This window comes from Lithobates pipiens, unplaced genomic scaffold, assembly GCF_037356315.1.
Source record: "Lithobates pipiens isolate NorthernLeopardFrog02 unplaced genomic scaffold, aLitPip1_a1.2 Scaffold_3, whole genome shotgun sequence".
Taxonomy (NCBI): domain Eukaryota; kingdom Metazoa; phylum Chordata; class Amphibia; order Anura; family Ranidae; genus Lithobates; species Lithobates pipiens.
In genome coordinates, this window is record NW_027507790.1 from 214,320,056 (window position 1) to 214,346,742 (window position 26,687).

The window sequence follows — 26,687 nt, forward strand, 5'->3', positions numbered from 1 at the left end:
TTCCATCAAAATCAACAATGCAACTATCAGTCCCTCCCCTCATGCTACTCGGCGTAATCCTAGACTCTGACTTCCGTCCTAGACTGTCCTTTCAGCCCCAAGTCCAATCGTTGTCAAAAGGTTGTAGAATTCACCTCCGTAATATCTCTAAAATGTGCCCCTTTTTAACAAATGAAACCACCAAGCTCCTCATTCACTCCCTTGTTATCTCTCGCCTTGACTATTCCAAATCCCTCCTCATTGGCCTGCCTCTCCATAGGCTCCTCCCCTCTTCAGTCTATCATGAATGCTACTGCCAGACTTATCCACCTTACCAACCGGTCAGTGTCTGCCAACCCTCTCCTCCAATCCCTACACTGGCTCCCAATCACCCAGCAAATTCAATTCAAAGTATTAACCACAACATACAAAGCCATTCACAACTCTGCCCCGAGCTACATCACCAATCTTGTCTCTAAATTTCACCCAAATCCTCCATCCGCTCTTCTCAAGACCTCCTACTCTCAAGGTCTCTCGTCTCCTCCTCCCATGCTCGTCTCCAGGATTTCTCCAGAGCATCTCCCATCCTCTGGAACTCTCTACCTCCACCTGTCCGGCTACGGCTATCCCCTACTCTCGCTACCTTCAGGAGATCCCTGAAAACTCATCTCTTCAGGAAAGCCTATCAGGTCTCTAACTAATCTACTACTTCCATCAGCTCATTCCCCACAGCTACAATCTTTTGTACCACCTGCCCCCCCCCCCCCCTATTAGATTGTAAGCTCTTCTGATCAGGGTGCTCTTAATCCTCTTGTATTGTATTATAACTGTATCGTCTCCTTTTATATTGTAAAGTGCTGAGTAAACTGTTGGTGCTATATAAATCCTGTATAATAATAATAATAATATTATATACACATACATATTAATATATTATACCGCCCCCCTGTATATTGTAACCCCTTTCACATATTTTACCCAGCCCCCTTCCTCCTTTTATATACTCAGCCCCTTGTATATTGTCCTCCCTTGCATATAGTAGCCACCTCCTTCATATTATATTTATCCCCCCCCCCCCACTGTATATTGTACCCAGCCCCCCACCCTGATGACATTATTAGGGGGGGGGGGATGTCTCCGGCACACAGCGCCGTTTTTCAAGGTCTGTTCTCAATGTCACCAGGTATTCACACGCCGGGGGAGAGGACGGCGCGGTGGCGGCTTGGCTCCAGTAGATGGCGGCAGAGAGCAGCCGTCGCAGAGCCGCTAGAGCCGGGGCTCCGCACAGCAGCCGCAGCAGAGGAGAAGGCTGAGCTCCTGAAGGGCATCAGATGAGAGCAGCAGAGGAGAAGAGCAGGAGCTGAGCCCGATCCTCTTCTCTCTGCATCTCCCCCCCACTCCGTCCATCCATCCGCCCAGCATGGAGAGCAAACTCAACTCCTCCAGCAACAGCCGGGATGAGGGCAATAACGTCTTCCCGGGAAAAGCGGAGAAAAGTCTGACGGCCAGCAGCGCCAGCGTCAAGGAGCACGGCAACTCGGTGTGCTTCAAGGGGGACGGAGAGGAGCCCGGCGTCGGCTTCGAGGATGCGGAGGGACCCGGCCGGCCGTACGGCTTCATGCAGAGACAGTTTAGCTCTCTGCTCCAGCCCGGGGTCAACAAATTCTCCCTCCGCATGTTCGGGAGCCAGAAGGCGGTGGAGAAGGAGCAGGAGAGGGTCAAGACGGCCGGAGTCTGGATCATACACCCCTATAGTGACTTCAGGTAAACCAACCACCTCCTATTGTCGGGTCACCTCCAACCACTCTCCTCCTATTGTGGGGTCACCTCCAACCACCCTCCTCCTATTGTGGGGTCACCCCCAACCACCACCCTCCTCCTATTGTGGGGTCACCCCTGACCACCCTCCTCCTATTGTGGGGTCACCCCCAACCACCACCCTCCTCCTATTGTGGGGTCACCCCTGACCACCCTCCTCCTATTGTGGGGTCACCCCCAACCACCACCCTCCTCCTATTGTGGGGTCACCCCCAACCACCCTCCTCCTATTGTGGGGTCACCCCCAACCACCCTCCTCCTATTGTCGGGTCACCCCTGACTACCCTCCTCCAATTATTGGGTCACCCCCAACCACCCTCCTCCTATTGTCGAGTCACCCCTGACTACCCTCCTCCAATTATTGGGTCACCCCCAACTACCCTCCTCCTATTGTGGGGTCACCCCCGACCACCCTCCTCCTATTGTGGGGTCACCCCTGACCACCCTCCTCCAATTATTGGGTCACCCCTGACCACCCTCCTCCAATTATTGGGTCATCCCCCCCCCCACCACCTTCCTCCAATTATCGGGTCACCGCCCTGACCACCTTCCTCCAATTATCGGGTCACCCCCCTGGCCACCTTCCTCCAATTATCGGGTCACCCCCCCCTTGCCACCTTCCTCCAATTATCGGGTCACCCCCCCTTGTCACCTTCCTCCAGTTATCGGGTCACCCCCCCCGACCACCTTCCTCCAGTTATCGGGTCACCCCCCCCGACCCCCTTCCTCCAGTTATCGGGTCACCCCCCCGACCCCCTTCCTCCAGTTATCGGGTCACCCCCCCGACCACCTTCCTCCAGTTATCGGGTCACCCCCCCCGACCACCTTCCTCCAGTTATCGGGTCACCCCCCCCCCCCCGACCACCTTCCTCCAGTTATCGGGTCACCCCCCCCCCCGACCACCTTCCTCCAGTTATCGGGTCACCCCCCCCCGACCACCTTCCTCCAGTTATCGGGTCACCCCCCCCCCGACCACCTTCCTCCAGTTATCGGGTCACCCCCCCCCCCGACCACCTTCCTCCAGTTATCGGGTCACCCCCCCCCCGACCACCTTCCTCCAGTTATCGGGTCACCCCCCCCCCCCGACCACCTTCCTCCAGTTATCGGGTCACCCCCCCCCCCGACCACCTTCCTCCAGTTATCGGGTCACCCCCCCCCCCCGACCACCTTCCTCCAGTTATTGGGTCACCCCCCCCCCCCGACCACCTTCCTCCAGTTATCGGGTCACCCCCCCCCCCCCCCGACCACCTTCCTCCAGTTATCGGGTCACCCCCCCCGACCACCTTCCTCCAGTTATCGGGTCACCCCCCCCCCCCCGACCACCTTCCTCCAGTTATCGGGTCACCCCCCCCCCGACCACCTTCCTCCAGTTATCGGGTCACCCCCCCCCCCCGACCACCTTCCTCCAGTTATCGGGTCACCCCCCCCCCCCGACCACCTTCCTCCAGTTATCGGGTCACCCCCCCCCTGACCACCTTCCTCCAGTTATCGGGTCACCCCCCCCCCCCCGACCACCTTCCTCCAGTTATCGGGTCACCCCCCCCCCCCGACCACCTTCCTCCAGTTATCGGGTCACCCCCCCCCCCCGACCACCTTCCTCCAGTTATCGGGTCACCCCCCCCCCCCGACCACCTTCCTCCAGTTATCGGGTCACCCCCCCCCCCCCCGACCACCTTCCTCCAGTTATCGGGTCACCCCCCCCGACCACCTTCCTCCAGTTATCGGGTCACCCCCCCGACCACCTTCCCCTCCAGGGTGGTACATGCCACAAGTAGTATGCAATCATGTACCTGCTTGGATGGCACTTGGGTTTCCACCAATCTGGATTGTATGTGTGGCTGGATCGGTCAATCAATCTGGATTGTTTGCGGATGGATGGGGACCACTACTATGAACTGTTCTTGTGTGGATGGATGGGATCCAACAATTAGGCCTGGCTATGTGTAGATAAATGGGGTCTACCTATCTGGATTGTATGTGGATGGGGACCATCAATGTGGATTGTCCCTGTGTGGAGGGATGGGGGCTACCAATTTGGATTGTATGTGTGTGGCTGGATAGGGTCTGCCAATCTAGATTGTACGTGGATGGATGAGAGTCAAAAATCTGGTTTCTCTATGTGGATAAGGGGGTCTACCAATCTGGATTTTACATGTGTGGATGGCTGGGGACCACCGTTTTGGTTTGTACGTGTGCGGATGGATGGGTTCATTCCACCAGTCTTGATTCTGTATGTGTGGATGAATGGGTTCCTCTGGTCTTAATTTTCTATGTATGGATGGGTTCCATCGGTCTTGATTGTCTCTGTGGATGGATGTGTTCCACCAGTCTGGATTGTCCATGTGTGGATTGAGAGGTTCCACTTAAATGACGTCTACCAATCTGGATTGTAGGCATGTGAATGTATGAGGTCCAACAATCTGGATTATGCCTGTGGCGATGAATAGGTCTAATACATGTTAGGTTTTCTGTGTTTGGCTCAACGGAGTCCACCAATATGTGAATAAATGAGGTCTACCAGTATGGATTGTACATATGTGGATCAATGGGGGCCACCTATATAGATTGTCAATGCATGGATGGAGGGGGTCCACCAATTTGAATTGTCATATGGGTGGATGGAGGAGATCAACCAAAATGCACTGTATGTGTGTGGCTGCACAGGGTCTACTGAAATATTGTACGGTGTGGAGGGATGGGGGCCACTAAGATGGAGTGTGGTGATGTATGGGCTCTACTTATCTCAGCTGGTTTTGTGGATGTGGTCCAGCAGTCTGAATTCTCTGTGTGGTGGATGGGCTCCACCAACCTGGGTTGTCCATGTGTAGATTGAGAGGGTCTACTTATATGGTTTGCACATGTGTGGATAGATGGGGTCCAACAATCTGAATTGTGTGGATGGGTTTCTCCTAATCTGTATTGTGTGCATCTATGGGTTCAATTTAATGTAGAAAATCACACACCTTTGCAACCAAATTTGAGAAACACCCAATATGTTTGTTACATGCTATTCTTCAGTATTTACTTCACTATTTTATTATTTATCCTTTTTTTTAGCTATTTCTTTGGATCTGGTCTACATTTTACTCTTGTGTTTAGAATAGCTGCACTATGTAGGATTTATTTATTGTCTACAGGTATTTGTTATGAAGCACTTTACATGCTATACATTCACTTCAGTCCCTGCCCTCTAGGAGCTTTCAATCTAAATTCCCTATCTCACCTTCAGGCATACACATACAAGGGCCAATGTTTTGGAAAGAAGCCAGTTCACTTACCAGCATGTCTTTGGAGGGTGGGTGGAGACCCGCACAGGGAGAACATGTACTGTAAATGTACATGTAGTGTCCTGTTTCGAATCTTACCCAAAGATCACAGTGTTGCCAGGTTTCTTTTGCTTAAAGTGCATCAGCATGCAATATACTTGCACTTTGTTAGGGCAGACAGGGTGGCACGGGGGCTTAGTGGTTTGCATCTATGTTTTGCAGTACTGGAGTCCCTAGCTTGAATCTCTGCATGGATACAATCCGCATGGAGTTTGCATGTTCTTCCCGTGTTCATGTTGGTTTTCTCTGGGTAATCCCGTTTTTTGCTCTCACACTGCGTAGACATGCTGGTAGCTTAATTGGCTTTAAGTCAGATTGCACTTGGCATGTGTGTACAAACTGGCCATGCTAATGGTTTTTTTATCACGTTCTGCATGCCAGTCCATAGCCCAAGCAATTAGGGATGGTTGAGAAAAGACCTGGCGACCTACCTCATAAAAAAAATTGCCAAGAAAATTCAATAGAAGAAAACGCTCTCTAGTGCGTCAGACAATGGTGTCTAGAGGGCTGGTCCAAAGAATTGCTCAGAGTTGGATATGACTGAATTAATATTTACATTTTTGTCCAGGATAGACAGTGTGCACATCTACTCTACAACTGATGAGATCTCCCAGCACAGCACATACAGGGTTAATTACTGTAAGCATCTTCTGAGCATTACATTGAAGGGGAAAGCTAGCTAGGAGTAAAAAACTCAGCAGCAGTTTTTATTATTTTTTCCTGCTATGTGAATGGGGGCATGCATGTAAGAAATATAAAGTGTTATCCCAGTTTGGCTACAAAGTGGAAGTAAACTATAAAGTTATGTGAGGTCAGATGATGTGACACTTTAATGACTGGGAACTGAAGAAGGTGTAACTCTTGTCTGTGTTTTATTTTTTATTTTATTTTTTTGGGATTATTGATGATATGATGCTTTAGTTTTTGTTTATTATTTGAGTGTTGCTTTTTTTCAGTGTTGCAGTTTCTTGAGATTGTATTTGGAAACATTTAGAATGCTGTAGTCTCCTTTTAGTATGTTCGGTGTTCTGGCCATTAGACTGTGCAGAGCCTATATTCCAAGTCTCGGCCTCTAGGCAAAAAATAAAAAATAAGGCACTTTTATAAACGACCCAAATCTGCTGTGATTTATAGTCTCGCTGTGACCTTGAAACTAGACCATGCTGGCTGTAAGATTCATGTAGAAATGTCAGACATATGACTGTATTGTATATTTTATGAATAGTCCAGGAGTGAATAGCAGCAAACACCTGCACATGTGTCCTCCTGAGCTCTGAAATATTCACTTACATGGTTATCGATGGGAAAAATTAACACTTGGCATAGAGTATGTATCTGTATCAACAGGATCTATGTATACGTACAGTATAGATTCTCTTTCTCTATCTTTATCCTATATGTAGCCACAGGATTTATGAATACAAAATGCCTCTTTTGTTCTGAATGTCTGTCTCTCTCTATGTATCAGCAGAATCTATGGGGGAGATTTACTAAATCTCTGGTGCAGCTCTGCATAGTAACCAATCAGCTTCCAGGTTTTATTGTGAAAGCCTAATTGAACAAGCTGATGTTAGAAGCGGATTGGTCACTATACACAGCTGCACTAGATTCTGTCGCACCACATTTAGTAAATCTCCCCTATTATGTACACAACTTTTTATTGTCAATATCTATGATACATATCCAACTCAAGATCCTTAGATAATAAGTATACTTATCATAAGACTCTTTTCACACTGGAAGCAGTAAAACAGGCTATTGAGCTTTGGTTTTACCACCCCCTGGCCATCTGCCCAGTTCAGCAAGACAGGAATGTACACGTGCCATGCCTGATTTTTTTAACGTGGGGTGCAGACGGGAGGCACTGCCTGTTAAACTCTTTCATTGAGGCCACACCGCAGCCACAAAGTGAGAGCTTCACTTGCAGTTGTGGTCCGGCAATGTAAAATTGGTGTTCTGGCAATATAAGATAAAAAGTAAAAAAAAAAAATGGAGGTGGCAGTAGCGTTGCATCACAGATGTGAAAGAGCCCTAACTGTCCCAATACTGTGGGGGTTATTTACTAAAGGAAAATCCACTTTTCACTGCAAGTGCACTTGGAAGTAAAGTCGCTGTAGATCCGAGGGGGACATGCGAGGAAAATAAAAAAACAGCACGCGATAAAATCAGCAGATCTATAGCTTAGATTTAGAGCGACTGCACTTCCAAGTGCACTTACAGTGCAAAGTGGATTTGCCTTTTGTAAATAACCCCCTGTGTGTGCATCAACAGGGCTCTATCTATCTTTGCCTCTGCCTTAGTTATCTATCGCAACTGGATCTATGCATACACGTGTATTACTGTTCTTTATCTTACTGTATTAGCATATGTATTTATTTTTTTATTGTGTATTAGAGTGATATATATATATATATATATATATTTGTGTGTGTAATTCAGCACTGAACATTGGTCTATTCCAATTCGGAGCTGATTGCACTGCCTAGGGACTCTATAGACTAGGGCATGACAGTCTGGAGTGAGTTGTGGAATAACCTGATCAGAGCACTGATTACCATGCAGCGCCTCCAGTGTGGTTTGGCTGCTGTCGCTGTCCATGGTGCTGATCGGTCTCTGGAATGGGCTCATGTCTGTACAGATCAGATGCTGGGTGTATCATGGGGTTTAGAGGAGGAGCTGTTCTGAAGGATTGCTTGAGAATTTAACTGTTGTGATACTAGAGGCGCCCATGATTGTGTGTGTGTGTGTGTGTCAGACTGATGCAGCCACCACATCTAATGATTGGTAACCTGCAATATATTACATTTTTTGGGTTAAATACCACTACAAGTTTGCAAAGGGACAACTGCGTGTTTTTTATTTAATTTTTTTAGAAAGTGGCCTGTCTTATTGCTGATGGTTAATTATATTGTTATTATTAATGTATAATAATATTTAGGATTTATATAAAGCCAACAGTTTTTGCAATGCTTTACATTAAAGGGAGACAATACTGTTATAATACAATAAAATACAAGAGGGTTAGGGGGTCCTGCTCATGTGCACTTGCAATCTAGTATCTGCATTACTGACTTTGATTGTTCATGCACAGGCATAAAGGATCCTTAACCACTTGCCAAACCACCACACAGTAAATATACTGTTGCGGAGCGGCCCCCTGCAGGCATAATCACGTACATGCAGCGGTGTATTTAGGTTTTGTGCTGCCCCGGGCCTGACTAAACTCGTGCACCTCCTAATTTAAATATGACCGCCACTTTCTGTCATAACCACACCTCTTCATGTTTAAGACCTGTCCTGTCCCATGTAAACCACGCCCCTTCCTCTTTAGGCTCCACCAACGCAGCAGCTGGTATGAATAGACCCTAAGCTCCTGTGTTGAGAGGCTTTTGTTTGCTTCAGGTAGGTTTTCCATACCTATCTGATGGAATGCAAAATCTGCATGAAGCACAGGTAAATGCGGGTCCGAAGGAGGTAAAGTGCACCTGTCCATGAATTCTGAATGATCACTGAAACATCTCAAACTGATGTCAGAACAAATGTCAGAGCTCAGCGATAACAAAGGCATTTCCAGTGGTGGAAGTTCTCATATTCACCTGCTAAAATACCCCTAAATGACATCACAATGGGCCAGCAGATAGGGTTGGGCTAAATCTATATTTGGGGATTATTGGACATACAATACTGATCTGACCACACAGGTACCACTCTTGGCTGTTGGTGCCACTTATCCCAGGAGAAACACCAGGCATGGGGACCTACCCAATGAATGTTCCATTTGATGGTGATCATGTGACATTCACAAATCAGTTTAAGACAAAGAATTAGGACTCAATCAGGCAAAAAAAGACCCCAAAATATGCCAACACACAGACTGAAAGATCTTTACCTACATGCCAACTAGCCGCTGCAGTTATACTGCAGCAACATGGCTTGGCTGCGCGAATCGCCATCGTGGTTCCTTGGTAGCATAGGCGGCCACTAGGGGACATGTGCACACTCCCTGCTCACCCACGGAGCCGATGTGAGTGCCCAGCGGTCGCGATCACCGCCGGGCTCACACGATCACTCGGGGCACACCGAGAACCGGGATCTGTGTGTGTAAACATGGGAGATGACGATCTGTCATCTCTCCTGCACAGTCCCATCCCCCCTTCAGTTAGAACATGTACTAGGACATACTTAACCCCTTCACTGCCCCCTAGCTGTTAACCTTTTCACTGCCAGTGACATTTTCACAGTAATCAATGCAATTTTATAGCATTGATCGCTGTAAAAATGCCAATGGTCCCTAAAATGTGTAAAAATTGCCCACGTGTCGACCATAATGTCGCAGTCCTGATAAAAAATCGCAGATTGCTGCCATTACTAGTAAAAAAAATAATAATAATAATAATTTCGCAGAGGTGATCATATACCACCAAAAGAAAGCTCTATTTGTGAGGAAAAAAGGATGTCATTTTTGTTTGGGAGCCACGTCGCACAACCGCGCAATTGTCAGTTAAAACAACGCAGTGCCGAATCGCAAAAAGTGCTCTGGCCAGGAAGGGGGTAAAATCTTCCGGGGCTGAAGTGGTTAACCTGTGTATGTGTAATTACAATACATTTTGCTAAATAAAACAGGATTAACTGGCATAAATATATTCCTATAGACAAAAATGTAAGACAAATCAGCATGTTGCAAAAAATATAAGTTTTTAGCTTTGCTTCTTATCCAGAAGACTACAAAAGCCCAGTATTTTCATTACACCAACACCGGAGCGCTCAAGATCTAACTCTATCAATTCCAGGACAAAGGGTAAAATTCATTAGCACTCAAAGTATGACTCACAAGAAAATAATCCCGTAATCACTTAATACAGGGATATGCAATTAGCGGACCTCCAGCTGTTGCAGAACTACAAGTCCCTCAAAGTTATCAAGCAGGAAGGAAACCACCTAAATGCCCTCCTCAGAGTTGTCGGTCAGCATGCAAAGAAAAAAACTCCTCTGCTGCCATAGCTGGGGCTTGCCTCCTGTTTTCTCTGCCCTATTGATACAGAGAGCCCTGGGAGGAAGGTACATTACATATCGTAACTTCCACCCAATAATGCAGTGGAGGAGGGTAGGCAGAGTATTAGGCTGCTAAGAGCTGCTGGCAGCACCACACTTAACAGTATTAGCGGCCACCGGTTGTATTGAGTGCGGCCGCCGGTCTGTCCGAAGGTCAGGATGGTCACTGGCTGGTATCATACCGGCAACAGTGTGGCTGCTTTAAGGGGGTGCCAGAGCGATTTGCCTCCTGGACCCTGCCCCGGCCCAGTCTGCCTCCATAGGACTCATTTTGTGCGGGAGCCGAGAGGAGGCTGCTTTTGTTTTAATTTTCTTAATTTTCCAAAATTATCGTGACAAAAAAAATTACAATTTCAAGAAAACTTGCAATGCCTCTTTATGAATACCTTGGACTGTCCCCTTTCCAAAAAGGGGTCATTTGGGGTATATTTACTGTCTGACAATTTAGTGACTCGAGAAATGGGACATCACTACATCCGGATTGATCAGTTTTCCAATATATTTAAACCATAATTTGTAGCCGCTATAACTTTCACACAAACCAATTAATATACACTTATTGGGATTTTCTTTAAGGTCTAATCACATTATGTGCAAAAACTGTACAAACCGTTATCATGCAGTGAAGGATAGAGAGTCTGTTGTTTTTTGCGGTTGATTGTGATAAACTGTGACTGATTGAGGGTCAGTTCTGGTTGTATAGTTGTGCAAATATAAATTGCCCAGTGGGGCATGTGCCATTTGACACTTAAAGGTATAGTTCACCTTTACCCAAACTCTGCCTGTGCAGATAGGGGTGTTTGTAGATAAAAACTGTACAGCAAGTTGAATAAAGCCGTTGCTATAGGTGTAGGCCATTTACAAACTGTCACCACCCCCCCCCCCTTTCTGCCGCTTTCAGCGTTTTTGAATACTTTCAAGTTCAGAGGAGGGGTTTGGAGTCTTGTAGACCCCAGATCTCTCCAAAAAGAGTACCTTTCACTGCCTATTGCTGTCGCAAGGGATGTTTACTTTCCTTGTGACAGCAGTAAAAGTGATCAAAAAAATAAAAAAAAGGGACAGTGTAAAAAGAAAAAAATGTAAAATAAATAAGAAAAAAAAAAAATTGAAAGTGCCCCATTCCTTTCGTGCTCGCGCAGAGATGTGAACGCATACATAAGTTGCGCCCGCAAATGTAAACACTTTTCAAACCACACATAGGGTATTGCCGCGAATATTAGAGCGAGAGCAATAATTCTAGCACAACACCTCCTCTAACTCTAAACTGGTAAATTTTTTTTGAAGCATCGCCTATGGAGATTTTTAGGTACCGTAAATTGTTACCATTACGCAAGTGTGCGCAATTTTAAAGCATGATATGTTGGGTATCTATTTATTCAGCATACATCATTTTTCCCATTATACCAAAAAATTTTTTCTAACTTTACTGTTTTGTGTGTTTTTTCATGAATAAAATAAGTGTATTTTTTCCCAAAAATTTTCCTTTGAAAGACCGCTGCGCAAATACAGTGTGACATAAAATATTGCAATGACCGCCATTTTATTCTCTAAGGTGTCTGCTAAAAGATAGCCATAGATCAAAGTGGTTTTGATTTAAATCAAGTCTATTTAAATCATGATTTAAATCACTAGAAAAAATGCTTGATTTAAATGAACTTGATTTAAATCATAATTTTTAAAGAGCAATTGTCATCTCTGTCCTGCTCCTCTGGCTCACTGATGACTCACCGACAGTCCCATTCACTTTAATGGGACAGCTGCTAATGCGACTGTGACACAACAAGGGGAGGGTCGTGGCGGCAGCAGGTGAGTGGATGCCCGCTAACAGGCGCTGCCATGATGGATCTGAAATGACAGGTGCTCTTTAAATGTAAGGACTTACTCTTGCTGGTAGTTGGAATCTTTAATATTTTCAAACAACATGAAGGTTTCCTATTTAGAAATAATAAACTATCAGGTTAGTAAAACGACAATATCAGAACCAATTCAATCATACAATTTGTAGTGTACATAGATTTACAAAACAATGGGATAAAGGAATATTCCTGAACGTTGGTTTAATTCATGGTAAATTGTGTGAATGCATCAATGCAGTGCATGTTATCTCAGCTTGTAGAGTTTGGATTCATTGAATGAGTTTACAAAAAATGTAAATATTGCATAATCTATTGCCTCATGCTACACAACTAAGCTTCATTTCATGCTGAATAAACTAAATTATTAATGCATTTTAAATATAAAACTATCTTTTGATGTATTTTTACTCCAAAAGCATTTTATTAATATGATAAAAATAAAAAATAAAACATTTAAATAAATCAGATAAAAAATTGATTTATATCCTCCCTGCCGCATTGATGATTATCTATGAACTTTTGCACGGTTTATGGTTTTGATATCATCGTGTTTGGCAGCCTAACTGAACACTTGAAAATCTCGTACTATAATACCTTAGATCACAAACAGTCCAAATCAGTGTGATGCAGAAATATTTTTAAACCTCATACTCAACGTTTTCCAGTGTAACTCAAGTCGGAGCACAATAACATTTTGATTCCCTTTTAAGCGAATATAATTATAAGGCTTGGACAGAATGCTTTCCGGAGCCCTGTGTAGCGCACATTTTACAGGTCAGTTGTTCTGGTTATAAATTCGCTAGTTCCAAATAAAAATGATTTTGTTTTATTCTCTTTATTATACTGCTGGGAGGAAACGCTGCGCACAACGTGCATTCAAGTATCTAGAAGGTTTCTGCTAAATCGGGCTGGATGGTCTCCGTATATATAAAACTACTGATTAGTTCTCTGGGTTTAATTTTTTTTTTTTTTTATTATTTTTTTTTTTTTTTTATAGATTGACCTTTAGCTTTGTGTAAGTCTATTGCCATATAAATCATGTCCTGAATGATGTGCACATGCTGTGATAAACCTGTTCATATTATGTGTATAGAGACGGTAAAATCGTTGTGATTCTTTTGCCTTGTAATATAAGAGGTTATTATAAAATGTATTTAGAGCCAAAACCCACACAATACATTTATGGTAAAGACTGTTCATGGTAGAGAAGCAAAATACTTAAAGGCTAAGTTCGCCTTTTTGTACTTTTTTGTAAAAAAAATCTAATTTCTTTATTCATTTAGGCCAATATTTATTCTGCTACATATTTTTGGTAAAAAAAAAAAAAAAAAAAATCCCAATAAGCTTATATTAGTTTGTGCAAAAGTTATAGTGTCTACAAATTATGGGATATATTTTATTGAAATAAAAAAAATATATATATCATTTAGTAAGGGCGGCGGACACTTTTTGGGAACCAGTGATACTATTACAGTGATCAGTGGTAAAAAAAATAATGCACCGTTACTGTACTAATGACACTGACAGGAAAGGGGTTAACACAGGAGATCAAAGGGTTAAATGCGTTCCCTGGGAGTGCTTTCTAACTGTGTGGGGGATGGTTTGACTGGGGGAAGACAGAGATCAGTGTTTTTTGCTTAGCAGGAACACATCTCCATCTTCCTCTCACAGAACGACGGTCTGCCTGGTTTACTTGGGCAGACCACCATTCTGCCTCTCCTGAGAATGATCGGCAGGTCCTGGCAGACATCGCGTCCACCAGACCTGCTGATTGGCTAGCCAACGGCGCGTGAGTACGCCACAGGCCCAGTGCATGAAATAGCATGCAGGTACGCGATTTCACGCAGTAGGGCCACCCTGCCACAGTATATCTGTGTGGGGCAGTCCTTAACAGGTTAAGCACTGCTCAATTACTTCTGCCTGTCTTCCTGGACAGACTTTAGGTCATGACACAGGAAGGAGTTGACCAGCTGATCTCATTAGCACACCCTGCATCATCTACCCTCAGCTGGTCAACTCCTTCCTGTGTCATGACCTAAAGCCTATTCAGGAAGTAAGGCAGAAGTAATTGAGCAGTGTGTTTAACCTCCATAAAGACAATGAGGTGACATGTAGATTAAATGGAAAGCTGTTTTATTTTTGCAAAATAAGTACATTAATGCTAAATTAGTAAACAGGGAACTAGAATTTAGAAAAAAAAGGTGAACTTATCGTTTTAAAGTGGTATTAAAGCTTTTTTTTTCTTTTAAATAATAAACGTGTGATATTTGGCTGCTCTGTGCAGTGGTTTTGCTTAGAGCAGCTCTGATCAACCTCTTTTCCGGCCGTCCACTGGCATTCTTGGCTCCTCCTCCTCAAGCAGTGCCTCCAGAGAAAATGGCTAGCCCTGGGGGCACTGCTGCCTGCTCGCTCCCGAGCTGCTGCTCTTTGCGTCCATAAGACACACAGGGCTGTGACTCTGCCCTACTCTCTCCTCATTGGCTGTGATTGACAGCAGTGGGAGCCAATGGGCTTCTGCTGCTGTCTCAACCAATGAGGAGGAAGGGTACATAGCTAATGCTCTACTCTTATGCTTCTAATTATTGCCCAAAATCAAAAGCACAGGCAGCAGACACCGAAGGGTCCATGCTGCTTGTAAGCAGCAGCCTCTCTGCAGTGGTAAGACACCATCCTCCTCTAAAACAGAATTAGAACTCTTCAGTTACGAGGGAGCTTTTCCTAATTTTTCGATCTACCTATTTGCCATACATCCAGTAGCTAGAGTTTTTTTTATGGCCTTTCAGTTGGGCTTTAACCTTAACGTATGACTAAAGGCAAATCTTTTTTTGTTTTTTGGATAGAGTAGAGAGGGATTATAACTCCTGTCAAGTTTATTGCGGACTGTGCCGACATTAGGGAAATTCACCCTCTCTATTTGTCCTCTTTTACCATTATCATTGAAAGTTAAAAGAAAATTCTAAATTTTGGGTTGTCCCCAGAAAGGTAATAGAGGGGAAATCTTCCAATGGGGACACTAGTGCTAGACTAGACAAAGCATTCCATCAATTTGCAGGGATTTGCTTTTAATTCCTGTTTTTATATATGGAGCAGAAAGTGAAGGGAAATCTCCCCAATGGGGTACAGATGGCAAAAAAATATACCAACAGTGCTTATAACCCTCCCCCCCCTCTCTCCAACATGGGGGTAAAAAAAGTTTTGCCTATAATTCTACTTTAAAGTGGAATTTAACGCTGCAACTTTTTTTTTTTTTTTTTTTGGGCCCCTAAAAGCGATTAGAAATAAGGTGTATGGACAGCATTTTCACACATTATAGCAGACTTACTCCTCAAATGATTCCCTCCTGCATCACGCTGACAGCACTCCCACTGGTCACAGTTGAGTCCATCTTCTCCTGGTCTTCGTTGGGTATTGAGGCTGTTTGGCCACTTGGTTGGCTGGGCCGCGATGGCATCACTGCCACACGTGCTCCGACATCACTGCCACACGTGCTCAGACATTGCGTCGTCACAGCACAGACAGTTTCCGTAAAAGTATGCTGTGTTGCGCATGCACCAACAGAGCCTTCTGTCTTATAAATCCTACCTTGTTTTTGTTTTTTTAGGTTCAATTCCACTTTAAACTATAAAAATATAAATTTTTGGCTTGGTTTTCATTTTCCTGGTTTTCATGCAGTTACTAGTATTTCTATATTCTCTCATTAACATAGGAGAGTTGTGACAAGACAGAGGGTTGTGATGCTGTGTCCGTGTTGTTGCCTACATTTGTGAGAGCATAGCCAATGGCTGATCCCATAACCAAATACCTGGGTGAGGTTGAGGCCGGGTCTGCAAACTCAGCATGTTCAGCCCACAGTGATCACATGCCCGTATATGCCGAGACAAACAGAAATAACAAAGAGAAAATGTGACTCCTTGTGGTCTGAAATAGACTTTAGTTAATACTCTGGCTTAGATAAGGGATTTCCAAGTTGTAATGCACAAGCGTGTAACTGCTGCTTTGACTTCTATGGACTGCCCATTGATCGGCTTATTCAGCTATCTTTCAGTTGCTGGTTTGAGGAAACCTTTTTGGACAAAGTTGTGGGTCTTCCAGCTGGCAGAATGCCTTCATATCATCAGAGGTCTGCATTCTAAATTCTAGGAACTCTTGGAAAGGATTGTGCCAAATCTTTTCATTTCAGTTCCATTTGAAGGCTGGGTTCCCACTTCTGTGAATTGGATACAGGTTTCCCCGCATCCAATTCGCATGACAGAAGACTCTCAATGGAGCCGGTTCACACACATCAGGGGTGGCTGTGGAGCGCACTGCAGAAGGGTCCTGTGTATCTTTGGCTCTGTTTTCAGGTCTGAATTCAGGCAAAAATTCAGACCTAATTCACCCCTGAAACGGAGAACAGGGACACACCGGACTCTCTTGCTGCGAACCGCTCTGCAACAGTATGAACCCAGCCTCAAGGGTTTTAGCTGTGTCTACCATGTAGGAGAATGTCAGTGAGTATTGACTTGCTATACCAAGGATGACTTCTTGGTGCCTCGATTAATAGTGTCTCTAAGTGTTTAGGACACACAGCTCTGGTGATATACAGTCTTGCTTTAAGAACTACACCAGAAGGGTTGATAAATAGATGGAGCCCATAGAATGAGATATATTGGATCCATAGTTTGCATATTTCTGCCTTCTCTACTGCTTGATAGCCATTACTCAATTGAGTATCATTTCTATCCATGTCCCAATGCGTTACAAACATATGGATGGTAATTGGCTCCTTGTTAAACCTGTTTCTAACCTTATTAATATGCGTATGTTTAAAACATATGTGGAATCCACATAAGGTTCATAAGAAGAGAAACACCACTCAGTGTTGAAACAATATACCAATTTATGTGGAATCGTATACCACTTAATGCGAAAGCCAAAAACGGTCCTGCGTGGAAGCAACATGTCAATCTTTGTGGAAGCCACACTTCCCTGTAAGTGAAGGGTACACACCACTCTGTACAGAAGTTGTACAACAATTTATGGAAAACCACTCTGTTTAAGAAATGCAACCCTCTGTTGAATCCATTCACCATTCTATGTGAAGCCTTTACACTGCTCTACATGGAAGCCATAAACCCCTCCATATGGAAACCCACCTTGTTCTTTGTGAAGATTGTACACTGCTTCATATGGAGATCACCCTCCCATTCGTGTGAAGGCCTTAAAATGCGTAAGGCCAATGTGGAAGCTATACACCCCTCTGGGTGAAAACTACCCCCTGTTCTATGTGAGCACCATTTGCCACTCTGTGGAAGCCATACACACCTCTGTTTGGAAACCACCCCCTATTATATATGAAAGCTGTACACTGCTCTATGTGGAAGTCATACACCCATCTGTGTAGAAACAACCCCATTTTATGTGGAAGCCATGCACCTCTCCATATTGAAACCACCCCCGGTTCCTTATAAAGGGCATGCGCTGCTCTATGTGGAAGACATACACTCCTCCAAATAAAAATCACCCTCCATTCTACGTGAAGGCCTTACACTGCTCCATGTGGAAGCTGTACACCCCTTTGTGTGGAAACCACCTCCTGTTTAATGTGGAAGCTGTTCACTGCTATATATGGAAGTCATAAACCCCTCCATATGACAGCCACATCATGTTCTATGTGAAGGCTGTACACTGCTCTATTTGCAAGCTATAGACTCCTCCTTGATGTGGAAATTGCCTTCCATTCTATGTGAAGGCCTAACAATACTCTATGTGGAAGCTGTAAACCCTCTGTGGAAACCACCTCCTGTTCTATATGAAGGCCGTACACTGCTCTACGTGAAAGCCATACACCCCTCCATATGGAAACGGCCCCCTGTTCTATAGAAAGGCCATAAAATACTCTATGTGGAAGCCATACACTTCTCTATGGAAATTGCCCTCCTTTGGAAGCTATACATCCCTCTGTGTGGAAACCACCTCCTGCTTTTACTGTATATGCTTTACTGTATATGAAAGCCATACACTGTTCTGCGTGGAAGCCATACACCCCTCCATATGAAAACCACCTCCTGTTCTATTTGAAGGCCATATACTGCTTTGTGTGGAAGCCATACACTCCTTCATATGGAAACCACCTCCTGTTCTATTTGAAGGCCATACACGGCTCTGTGTGGAAGCCATACACTCCTTCATATGGAAATTAGCCCCTGTGCAATGTGGAGGCCTTACCACTGCTCTGAGGAAACTATACACCCCTGAGGGGGAATCGCCGCCGTTCTATATGGAAGCCATGCGCCTATAGGCATGTAGTTTGGAAATTACCCCCTATTCTATGTGGAAGATATTTGCTGCTGTACATGGAAGCCACACAGCCCTCTGTGGGGAAACCTCCCCCTATTCTATGTGAAGTTCTAACACCATGTGGAACATTTAAACTATTCTATGTTGACGTCATACACCACGGCATGTGGACCGATTGGCGACAACACAGATATATTTAAACAAAGGTGACAGAGAACATATGTTGCAGGCAAACTGTAATTTTAGTCCAGCCTTTTTCAACCAGGGTGACATGAGGTTTTTTCAGGGGTGCCTTGGCAAAAGGCCTAAAAATTGCCTAAAAAATGTATACAAGCTAGTGGGTGGATCAAGCCTGCCTTTTAGTTACACAAAGCCACAGGTTTTTATTGTGACCCATTTCAACCCGCCAGCTCCCGGCATTGTAACAACCAGTGATGTCATCAGTGTTGATAAGGACGTTGATCACCTGCACAGCATTCTTATTTGTCCCTCCCCTGCCCCTCTCCATCAGCACTGAGGTCACATTAGCTGAATGATGGAGAGAAACCGAGGGAGAGGAGAAAAACTGGCATACTAGTCAGTACCAGTTTGCAAAAGTGTATTTGCTTTGGAAGAACAAATCACCTTCTAACGTTTAGTATCCTACGTGTATCGATGCTGCCCCATTATGTAAAAATATTACAATAGTGTCTTACATTTTTAGAATGGGGTGCCTTGAGACTGTCCATTTAAAAGGGTGCCTTGAGATTTGTACATAATTTAAAAGGGAGCCTTGACTAGAAAAAGGTTGAGAGAAACTGTTTTAGTCTACAAAGACTCTAGAGTGAATTATGTATTTTCTAATTATAGATGGCACTTAGATACAGCTCAGACCCTGATTTTAGTACATGACTATCATATACAGGAGCAGGTACAGCCTGATTTGGTGCATGCCATAGTGCAAGCACGGATACGGCCATATGTCACTGCACCTCTACATTTAGCAAGAGCTTTTTTCTTTATAGTCCTTGTCCCAGACCTGTGGCGTACTTCTTTTTTTTTTTTTTTTTTTTTTAAAAGTACCTCCATATTTTTCCTGTGCAAGGGGATGCTTCTTACACCCCCGCTTATCAGAACCTTCTGGAATAATGTGCAGATACCTTGAATGCGCCTGCAGAAACTATCACAGCTGTAAAGAGTAGAGACAGGCAAAGACTCCCACTGATTACCAGTGATCAAAGGAAAAGCACCGTATACTTTCAGTAATCACATGTTCAGTTATTATTGCTGTATTTCCTTAGATCTGAACACTGGAAATTGGGCAAAATATATCCTCGTAGTCACCCCCCACACTGCAAGTGTTAAATGCTTTTATGGTTACTGGGGATGAATAGAATGTGTTACTTACCTTAACCCTTCTCTGACCTGCTCTGGCTCTGTACCCTTCTCCCAGGCTGTGGGTGGTCCTTCGATGTCATAACTTACAATGCAGTGCTATTAACCCCTGCATTGTTTGTGGAGGAGGCAAGAGTGTGACCACTGGCTGCAGGAAGCTTTATGGGGCTGGTCACGGCACTGGAAAGACTCTACTGGGGCATGCTGTAAGGTAAGTATTACGCCTTATTCCTGCACCCCAAGCAATTAACCTAAAGGGCGTGTAGGTGACCCACTGAAAGGGTATGTTTTACAGAATTCCTAGAGTTCAGCTTTAAAGTAACTTTTCCTGTTGCAATCTTTTTTTTGGTTTTCAGAATAACAGTAGTTGCATTACAGGGGCAATAAAGCGTATTGCAACAAGTGACACCCTCAGACATGTGAGGATAATAACCACAGGATACAGTAACTGGTCAGCAGGAACCTAGGTTTGCTTCCATATCAGAAGCACAGGAAGATGAAGGAAATGGCTTTTTATGAAATTTCAGCAAAGTAAAAAAACAAAACAAAACAAAAAAAAGCATGATCCATCATTGCAGACCATCTGCTCTTTACAGCGCACACCAGCAACTGCAGTATATCTGTGATTGGGTGTCTTGTTTTGGAGTAAAGTTTATTTGCATATTAGAAACCCTTCTGCTTTCAGAAGACAGTAGGATTTTTGCTGTTGTAAATTATAGATATATATATATATATATATTTTTATTGCTTAGACTGGAGTACCTTTTTTAACCTTAATCATAAACCAGGTTCAAGGAACTAGTTAAAAAAATAAATAAAAAAAAAGTGTTTTGAACTGGCTTGCTCACACCCGCAGCATTGAGCAGCTTTGCCCAATGCAGTCCCAACACCAGAAGTAGGCGATTCGCCTTATGTCCTTCAGCTTCAGTTCACAGCAGGAGCTGTATTGTGTGCACTGAAAAGGACTAAGACATGTTCAATTTGTGTGCAGCACATTCTGATGTGTTATGCACACTGTATGGTGTGCACGAGCCTTTAGGTGAAGCTCTGTTTTATGAAAATAAATTTAAACATCCTCCCTTTTTAATGAGATTGCCGCTATTTCTAAGCAATTACAAAGTGTGCGTCTCATTGGTACCCCAGGGTTGTGTAATATCATTTTGACACCACTGTATCATATCATTTAATCTCTAGATAATTGCATACTTCTAGGCTTGCCTGTAATTGAACCATTTCTTTCTGGAAGAATACATTTTGCCGTGTGAACAAATTCACTGCTGCACGCCAATCGTGTTTTTTTTTTTTTTTTTTTTTTTTTTTTTTTTTCTTCCTTTTATTTTTTATTTTTTTTTGTAGCACTTTGTTTCCTCTTTTTAGGCCTATTTTTTTTCCTAGAACATATTCATTAAACGAGATCTGTTATGTAATGATTTGCAAGGTGGTTGGAATTAACTGCTTCTGAGACGTGTGTGTAGTACATAGTGTGTGTGTGTGTGTGTGTGTGTGTGTGTGTGTGTGTGTGTGTATATAATATTTATCTATCTCACACACACACCATAACATTGACCACTGACAGGTAAAGTGAATAACATTGATTATCTTGTTACAGCACTCATACATACTTATTTTTTTGTTTTTTTTGTTTGCTCACATCTAAAAAATGGGTGTTACGATGATTTTGTTGTATATGCCCTCTGTTATCAGAAAATGGAAAAAGGATATAAAAAGGTAGAGGGAACAAAAGGGTTAAAAAGCCATTAATTGCCCTCACCCAAAAGAAAATCAATAACTATCCCACTCCTGGGAGGTATTGTCATTATGCCTCCTGGCAGAGCTTGGTGCCTTCCTCTGGATTAACTGGGCATAAGATAGTGTATATGGAGGTGAGGTTTTTTTTTTTTTCCAATTGATTATACTGAACTTCGTGTGTTGTGTGTTTTTATTTATTTTTTTAAACCTAACTATGCAACTAGGAAATCTGTCAAAAACTTACTCCTCCAATGGACACTGATGTTCAGTTATTTAAAAAAAAAAAAAAAAAAAACCCCAGTGAAATGGAGGCAGAGGCCTGGCAAAAAAGTGGAACTTCTGTTTTCATAGACGGTTTGTTTTAAGGCAAAGCTCAAAATCCCAGGCGCCATGTCACTATTGCAAATAGAAATTGCACCCTGGCGCCTATGCTTTTGTCTGACGATTCAGGCTGCACGCTTTAAGCTAAATGGGTCTTGGAGGCTATCCCTGTCCTAAAAGGGACTGGGCCTTTCGTCTCTTGGGTCATGTGTTGGGCTGAGCTCTGCTGATTGGACAAGATCAGGTGTGTCCCCAGTCTAGGGGGGGGGGCAGATAAGATGTCTGGATGGGCTCTGTGTGGAAGTGGGCCGCCTCCTTCTCTTTTTTTTTTTTTCCTGTACCGCCATATTTTTCCTGTGCAAGGGGATTCTTCTTACACCCCCGCTTATCAGAACCTTCTGGAACCTCAGGAATAATGTGCAGATACCTTGAACGCACTCAGTAAGGCAGTGTGGGGTGTAACAAGCTGTCAGCGCTCCGCTCTAGGGGTGATCAGGCTGGAGGAGGAGGATGGAGCATCGCTGCCAAGGGCAACATCATGAGCTCCCCAAGGACAAATCTGCTGTTCCACACACCCCGTGCACCTCCAGCTGTGTATCTTGGGCTCTGCTTGCCCATTTGCGGGCCTGAGACTGGCATAGCGGGTGCCCCCAGGTAGAGGGGAGGGAGGAGAGTCTCCTCCCCTTCTTGTTGCTGACACAGAAGTAACGTGTATGACATCACTTCCGGGTCCCTGTTGGCAATTTCCCTGGCAATCAAAGCTGGGAAAGAATGTAATGCAGTGCGTTCTGTATTGCATCATATTCAATGGAGCACAGGGGAGATGATTTTGCTTTTCCTTTTGGGTTTGAGGTGGGAGCATTGCCGGCAACCAGCTCCTGCTGTGATTAAACACAGTGAGAGCCAATCAGCGGGTCCGACGGACCCAATGTCTGCCGGGACCCACCGATCGTTATCGAGGCACACAAGAATGTAACAGAATGTAAACAAGGCAGATTGTCATTCTGTGACAGAAGAAGACAGATCTTGTTTTTGCTAAGCAGGAATACGGATCTCTGTCGTCTTACAATACAAGCACCGGCAAGAGAGCAGTAAATCCAGCACCAGACCTCCTTTGTAAAGCCTCGTACACATGATCAGAAATGCTGCCAGCAAAAGTCGGATGTGAGCTTTTGGTCAGAAATTCCGACCGTGTGTATGATCCATTGGACTTTAGCTGGCAGAATTCCAGCCAGCAAAAGATTGAGAGCAGGTTCTCTATTTTTCAGTCGGAAAAGGTTCCAATCGTCTGTAAAAATTCCGACATGCAAAATTCCTACGCATGCTCAGAAACAATTTGACGCATTCTCGGAAGCATTGAACTTAATTTTCTCGGCTCGTCGTAATGTATGTCACCGCGTTCTTGACGGTCGAAAGTTCAGAGAACTTTTGTGTGACCGTGTGTATGCAAGCCAAGCTTGAGTGGAATTCTGTTGGAAAAACCATCCAAGTTTTTTCCAAAGGAAAATCTGCTCCTGTGTACGGGGCATTAGGCTAAATAAAGCTTTGTTAGAAATATAAAAAAAACTGGCTCCTAGATTTGGTCAAGCACTGCATTAAAGCGGGAGTAAACCCTGCTGATTTTTTATTTATTTTTTTCAGACCTGCAAGGGAAAAGGCATAATGAGCTAGTATGCACCAGGTATGGAGTGTGAGCTTCTGTGGCAACTGTCTGAGTGGTGTTTCCCCATTTACAAACACTGAGGCTGACTGAGCACGCTGAAGCATAATAAAACCGAGCAGAAGTGTTGCCGGTGCCCCCAGTAATCAGTCACATTCCATTTTTCCTATTCCCAGTGAATGAAACCTGACTGACTGTTATGGGCTTCTCTTTTGCTTTGTTTGTTTTGCTTCAATTTTTAGTAGGTCAGTCCCTCTGTGGTTAGCTGTCCACAAAATGATTTTCTCCAGTTTGAAGTGAACGGTGTTACTGCAGTAAGCCACTGGCATCTATACTACAAGTTGAAGAGTAAAGTGTATCGAAACCCAAAAACAAACATGTCATACATCACAGCTTATCAGGCCTCCTGCACATGGGCATCTGAGTGTGTGTAACATAAAATTCTGGCGTAATTTCTATCATGCTGGAAGCGTAGGTGCTGTGTACAGCTTCCCATAGACATGAATGACTACTGCACTAAGGTATGCTGGTACAGGCTTAAACACAAGCATAGCCTATGGTGTTCTCCAAGTAAACGTGAGTATTCGCCGGTACACTATGCTCATATTTATGATGGCACTGCTGCGTACCAGACTATAGCCACACACAGCCATTTTTGGGATTGGGAAATACAATGAAATATACATTGCATGGCTCAGATGCCCATGTGTAAGAAGCCCAAGATGTGGTGGCTGTACGAATTTTCTTCAAGCCCTTCTTTTTTTTTTTTTTTTTTTTCACCTGGTCATCCTAGGGCAATCTTTTCTCAGCCTGCTCAACACTGAGGAACTCTAGAAATAGTTTTCAAGTCACAGGGAAGCCCTGCTAAGACTGACTATATCTACCACTCATGATACATTAATGTGATGGTCAGTGGGGACAAAATGCTCCTTACATTTGTGGCCATTGGGAAGAATTCCCTTCTTACAGATAGGTAACAAAAAGATCAGTGGGAGCTTAACAGAGGCAGAAATTGCCCATGGCTCAAGGAACCCCTTGCAACCTCTGGAGGAACGCTAGAGTTCCATGGAAGCCTGGTTGAGATCCCTTGCCCTAAGGTAGCAATACTCTCTCGCTATACCATGGAAGAGCAGTATTGCCACCCTAAGCTGCTCCCCTGCTTTGAACCACCAACGCCTCTCTCTTCTCATCTCCATTACAAATAGTGAAGTTTTCTATAGTTGCCAGAAGATAGACAGGCTGATAACATTGTTTTAGATTTCAGTTTAGTATTAAGTTACAAAGGCTGTGGTTTTCTAGCAGGTTTTTTTCCTGCCCATGTAGAAAATATGCTTAGCCTGGAAAAAAAGTATGAGCAGCCAAAACATTTAAGATAGGTTCAGACCTTATACATTTCTGAAACATGCCCAAAACAGAAATGTGCCACCCTTTAGCAAACATGCGGTAGTGCCATTAATCGTTTTTCACTCCCACACATTGCTAACACGTGCAGCCAAAGAAAAAATTGACAGTGAAGGTCCCTTGAACCTCCTTTAGGGAAAGGGAACCTTGACTGCTGGAAGCATGGCATCATTGTTGGCATGAACCTAAAAGGAATTAAGGTAGCTCCCTTAGGATTGGTTACAAAGACCTGAGGTGACTGGGTAGAGCCTGAACTGTAAGAAAAGGGCTATGTTCGGACACATCCAACTGTAAGGAGGAGATTCAGCTGTCACAAAAGTTGCCCACCCTCCCGCCCGTTGTGATGTTTTATCACAGCTTTGTTAGTAGTTTTGACCTTGCTAGCAATTAATGTTGAATTCTGGGGTCAGTCTAATGCCTGTTTGGCACTGATGGTAAGGACAGGCCTCTTAGACTATATGAGTTTGTTTCATGGGTGCAGACATTAAAACTGACTGGCATTGTTTGGCACATTTGGAAAGTTGATACTTTGCAAAGTTTAATAAATCCATTGCCTATTTCCAACTTAATCAGCTTCTGTGTCTCTTTGGGGGGCAAGGTATTGGTTTATTGGTCATAAATGAGCCTATGCTTCCAAGCAGTCATGTCTCTTTACTGGACTTAGTTTCATCTTCTCAAAGAAAAATATCCCATTCTTTACAATCACGTCTTATTCATGTCATCAGTTCTTGGCAGCACCTCCTATTTGTGAGCAACTATTTTGAAGGATGAAGGGCAAATCCTAGAACCAAAATATCTGAGCACCTTGAAAATTCATTGAGAATTACTACTTCATCCAACTTGATATTGATGCCTTAGTTTATCAAAAAACAGTGTCAACTATCGCACTAGTCTTATGTTGCCTTCGTTACTTATATAATAAAAAAAATACAAAAAATAATAAGGTACCTATTATTACTCAGATACCTTATCTGTATCAGTGATTGTTAAAATGATAATAAAGGTAATAAACAACAACAAAAAAAGTCCTACTTACCTGCTCTGTGCAATGGTTTAGCACAGAGCTGCCTCGATCCTCCTCCTTTTTGGGGCTCCCACCAGTGTTGTTGGCTCCTCGTCATCTTTTCTCGATAGATATATAGTCACCTGAAGTCTATAATCAAATCTGTAAAACCTGCCCCCCGTGGTATTTTAATGTAATGGAGGACCTTATTAACCAAGAGGAAGTGTCAGACGGCAAGATTGGGTGGTTGGTGCCAACCTTGGTTTTATAGGAGCACATCAAAGGAGAAGTTGGGCCAAAGCTCTTTTGGTACAAACAAATGGCGTCCACCCCAACCTATAACTGGCCTTTGTAGCAAGGAGCACATGGAAGGGCAACGCATGTAAAAGAAACCACAAACAAAAATTCCCTGTTCACTTGCCAGCCTGCAACAAACCAAATTCTTTTCAATTCTACTTTTCTTGTGGGGCCTCAGAGTGCACTTGGCTCTCCACCCCTGTGACTCATATTCAGCCAACAGTGGACTAAAGTCCCCTGCTGGCTGACGTCACTCAGCCAGTCCAGGCTGAGAGATGTCAGAGCGGTGACTGTCAATCATCTGTCTCTGCACACAGAAGACCAAGAACTGAGTGATCAGTGGTTGAAATCTCAGTTCTCGGTCTAGAGATGACGGGGACCAATGCCACATCCACCTAGGTCAGTGATTCTCAACCAGGATTCCGTGGAACCCTAGGGTTCCTCCAGAGGTTGCTAGGGGTTCCTTCAGCATTGGGCAATTTCTACCTCTCAGATAAGTTCCCACTGACACCATTGATCTTTTTAGCTATCTGTAAGGAGGTAATTCTTCCCAATGACCACAAGTGTAAGGA

General features: G+C 44.0%; 1 protein-coding gene across 1 annotated transcript in view; it reads left to right on the forward strand.

The window, feature by feature from the left end:
• Nucleotides 1–1,266: 1,266 nt before the first annotated feature.
• Nucleotides 1,267–26,687, forward strand: part of HCN1 (hyperpolarization activated cyclic nucleotide gated potassium channel 1) — a 599,508-nt gene continuing 574,087 nt past the window's right edge. The window contains exon 1 of the mRNA XM_077462771.1: nt 1,267–1,743. Coding sequence (XP_077318897.1) covers nt 1,400–1,743 — 344 coding nt within the window. The 5' untranslated portion in view covers nt 1,267–1,399. The remainder of the gene's footprint in view (nt 1,744–26,687) is intronic.